General features: G+C 41.1%; 1 protein-coding gene across 1 annotated transcript; it reads left to right on the top strand.

Moving 5' to 3' along the window:
- The first annotated feature begins 1,481 nt into the window (after positions 1-1,481).
- On the top strand, positions 1,482-2,495 carry LOC108562074. The gene is made up of 2 exons (XM_017920279.1): positions 1,482-1,518; positions 1,591-2,495. Exons 1-2 carry the CDS (start codon positions 1,504-1,506, stop codon positions 2,446-2,448), a joined length of 873 nt encoding a protein of 290 aa, XP_017775768.1. The 5' UTR covers positions 1,482-1,503; the 3' UTR covers positions 2,449-2,495.
- Positions 2,496-2,803: the final 308 nt, after the last annotated feature.

The raw sequence follows: 2,803 nt of genomic DNA, 5'->3' as shown, positions 1-2,803 counted from the left end.
AAACTATAATACTTAGAATGAATCCAAAAGATGCATATGAAACATACATTGTTGTGATTTCTTCTTCAATATGAATTTGCGACACCGAAATTCCTCGAACGAAGCGGATGCGAATATTCAAATGAAACTAATATTATTCAGAATATGCAAATCGATCTTGCACACTTACTTTTTATTTCGTGTCCGTCTCTCTTCGCGATTTATGTGCGTGGAATTTGCGATGCCGTTTTTCTTAAACGCGAATCTCCACTCTGCCTTTCGAAATTACTTTGCGAGAATTGGATTTACCTAAACACTGGAAATAAATCCAAAAAAAAAAAAGTCGTGCGAAAAACGTGGATGGATATGTATGTTTTCATCATCAATTTATGTTCTTTGTTCGTTTTTACGATAATTGATTTGTGAAGATTCTTACGCGTTTCATTATTTTATGTAATTTCAAATAATTGATGTGTTTACTTTGAGCACATTTCGCATACGCATTTCATTATAACGAGTTAACGAGAATTGATTATCTGCACGTAATTCGATACTCTTTACTTTCGCAACTTTTTATAGAGAATCTCATTTCATTCTCTCACATTATTGTTGTTGGATTTATCGTTTTCATAAGTTAAAATTTAGATCGTATTTAAAGATGAGCATTGTACTTTTCGGTGTTTTAAATTCGGTTTAATTAAGTTTCAAACAATGGATGTAATGAATGTTTGCGTTTTATTAGGTGCTTAATACTTTTGTATTTTTATTACTTGGTGTTTTGATTTAATTAAAGTTTACTTGAAGCGTTTAGATTTGATCGATCGTTACGTTACGGTGCGTTGCCGCAATTTCGGTTTAATTAAGTTTTGAAGGATTGATGTAGTGTATGTTTTATTAGATGTTCGAGTTGACGCGTATTGTTTTGCAGTGAAAGATTGAGGATGAGGAGAATTAATTGAGGGTCAATGGCACCATCAAGCAACCAACGGAGAAGACTTGAACAAAGATCCGCTTTCTTGTGATATATTCATGTATATTAATATAGGATGGACTTATTTTTTTTTCAGTTATAAATAATAATATTTGACGGAAATTAGCATAGAATTGTTATGTTTGTTGTCAAGTATTTAGCTATAAATATGTTAATAATGTGAAAATTGAGGGGAAAAGTCCGATATATAGTTAGATATCCGTCAAACGATTATGTTTAATGGTGCTTCTTTATAAACGCGAATTGCGTGACCTTCGACCGGTCGGCCGGCCGGCCAATTAAATATGTACATATCTTTGTTCAGTAATTTTGCTACGATTTGTTCGATGAGGCTGAACGGTTTCGCATTAGTGCGATAAAGAGGTGGAGGAGGATGAAGGTTACTGTTATTGTTGATGATGGTGTTGGTGCTGGTGTTTCGTATCCTTGTTGGTTGTGATCGAGGGATGGTGGGAGTAGTTGGTGGATGTGTTTAAATGGCAAGGCCTTCTTGTGGACAGCATCAGAAGACGTCCACAGGTTTCCTGCACAAGATGAACAAGTTCTTGGTAAGTCGACTTATTCACAATTTATCGAACAATCTTAACTACAACGAAATCTGTGCGCTCAAATAAAAAAAGGTATTCGCCCTTTTCGTCGCCGGAGTCGCGGCTCGTCCGGACATTGGGCTCAAGCTCAGGCAGCAAGGATACGGACTTCCAACTGGAAGCTATCTACCGGGAACTTACCAGACTCAGCAGCAGTTCGTGCAGCAAACCTCTGGAGGAATTCCATCCACCGGATACAACACCGGAGCTGCCCTCAACTCGTACCAAACTTCCGGTCTCGTCGAGCAAGGATTCAACCAATTCACCCAAGGTTTCGCTCCCGCCAGACACGAGAGTTTCTTCTTCGATTCCCCGGAGGATTTGGGCGAGACCCACGTCCGCGTCCATGTTCAACCGTCCGCCGCCGCCGGTGACAAGACCATCTACATCAGGGCCCCAGCCTACAACTCGAAGATCGTGCCACACTTCAACATCGCTCAGCAGCAAGCCGCTGGAAAGACCAAGGTCTACGTCTTGGTGAAGAAGCAGGAGCAGCAACAGGACATCGTAGTCCCAGCCGCCGTCCAAGGACCAGCCGCCAAACCGGAAGTTGTCTTCGTCAAGTACAGCAACCAGAAGGAGGCCGAGCAAAAGATCCAGGACATCCAGCAGGGCGCTTCCGGCGGAAACAGCGCCAAAGTCGTCTTCAACCATCGCGAATTGATCAGCTCCATCAAGGATCAACCGGCCATCCAACAGCAAGGATATTACGCCGGACCATCCGTGAACTTCGTGCAGACCGGAATTCCAGCGACTTCCATCTCCACCTCGTCCGGACCCGGCGCGTTCACCCAAACCGCTGGAATCGGAGCCGGAGAAGATACCATCTCCAACACCATCACCAAGGAGGAAGTCCACTACGGCCCAGCAGGAGCCAGCGGCCCATATTAAAAACAACACGACCTGAAACAAGAGGAGAAAACATTTTAAATTTCAAGCTAGCAAAAATCTATTTATTCAATCTACAAAAAAAAAACTTAAATTATTACTAATACTACTTAGATCAATTTTTAACTTATGTAATTCGACAAATAAATTATTAAATTATTTAATCATAACACAGAGAGAAAGAGATACAAATCCCTGCCCACGTTTCGCTCAAAATTCAATTTGAATGCGAGCGCGTGTTCCAAATCCCCTGCAGATCTGGGGGATTCCTACAGCAACAAACCTAATTAAGTTCTCCAATTTTGAACGCGTCTCAAAGTTTTCACTGCAAATTCAAACACAACATTTAATTCGCCCT

Source organism: Nicrophorus vespilloides, unplaced genomic scaffold, assembly GCF_001412225.1.
Source record: "Nicrophorus vespilloides isolate i.1.1-1 unplaced genomic scaffold, Nicve_v1.0, whole genome shotgun sequence".
Taxonomy (NCBI): domain Eukaryota; kingdom Metazoa; phylum Arthropoda; class Insecta; order Coleoptera; family Silphidae; genus Nicrophorus; species Nicrophorus vespilloides.
Note: the sequence above shows the minus strand (reverse complement) of the source record. Positions and strands in the feature narration are given on the sequence as shown.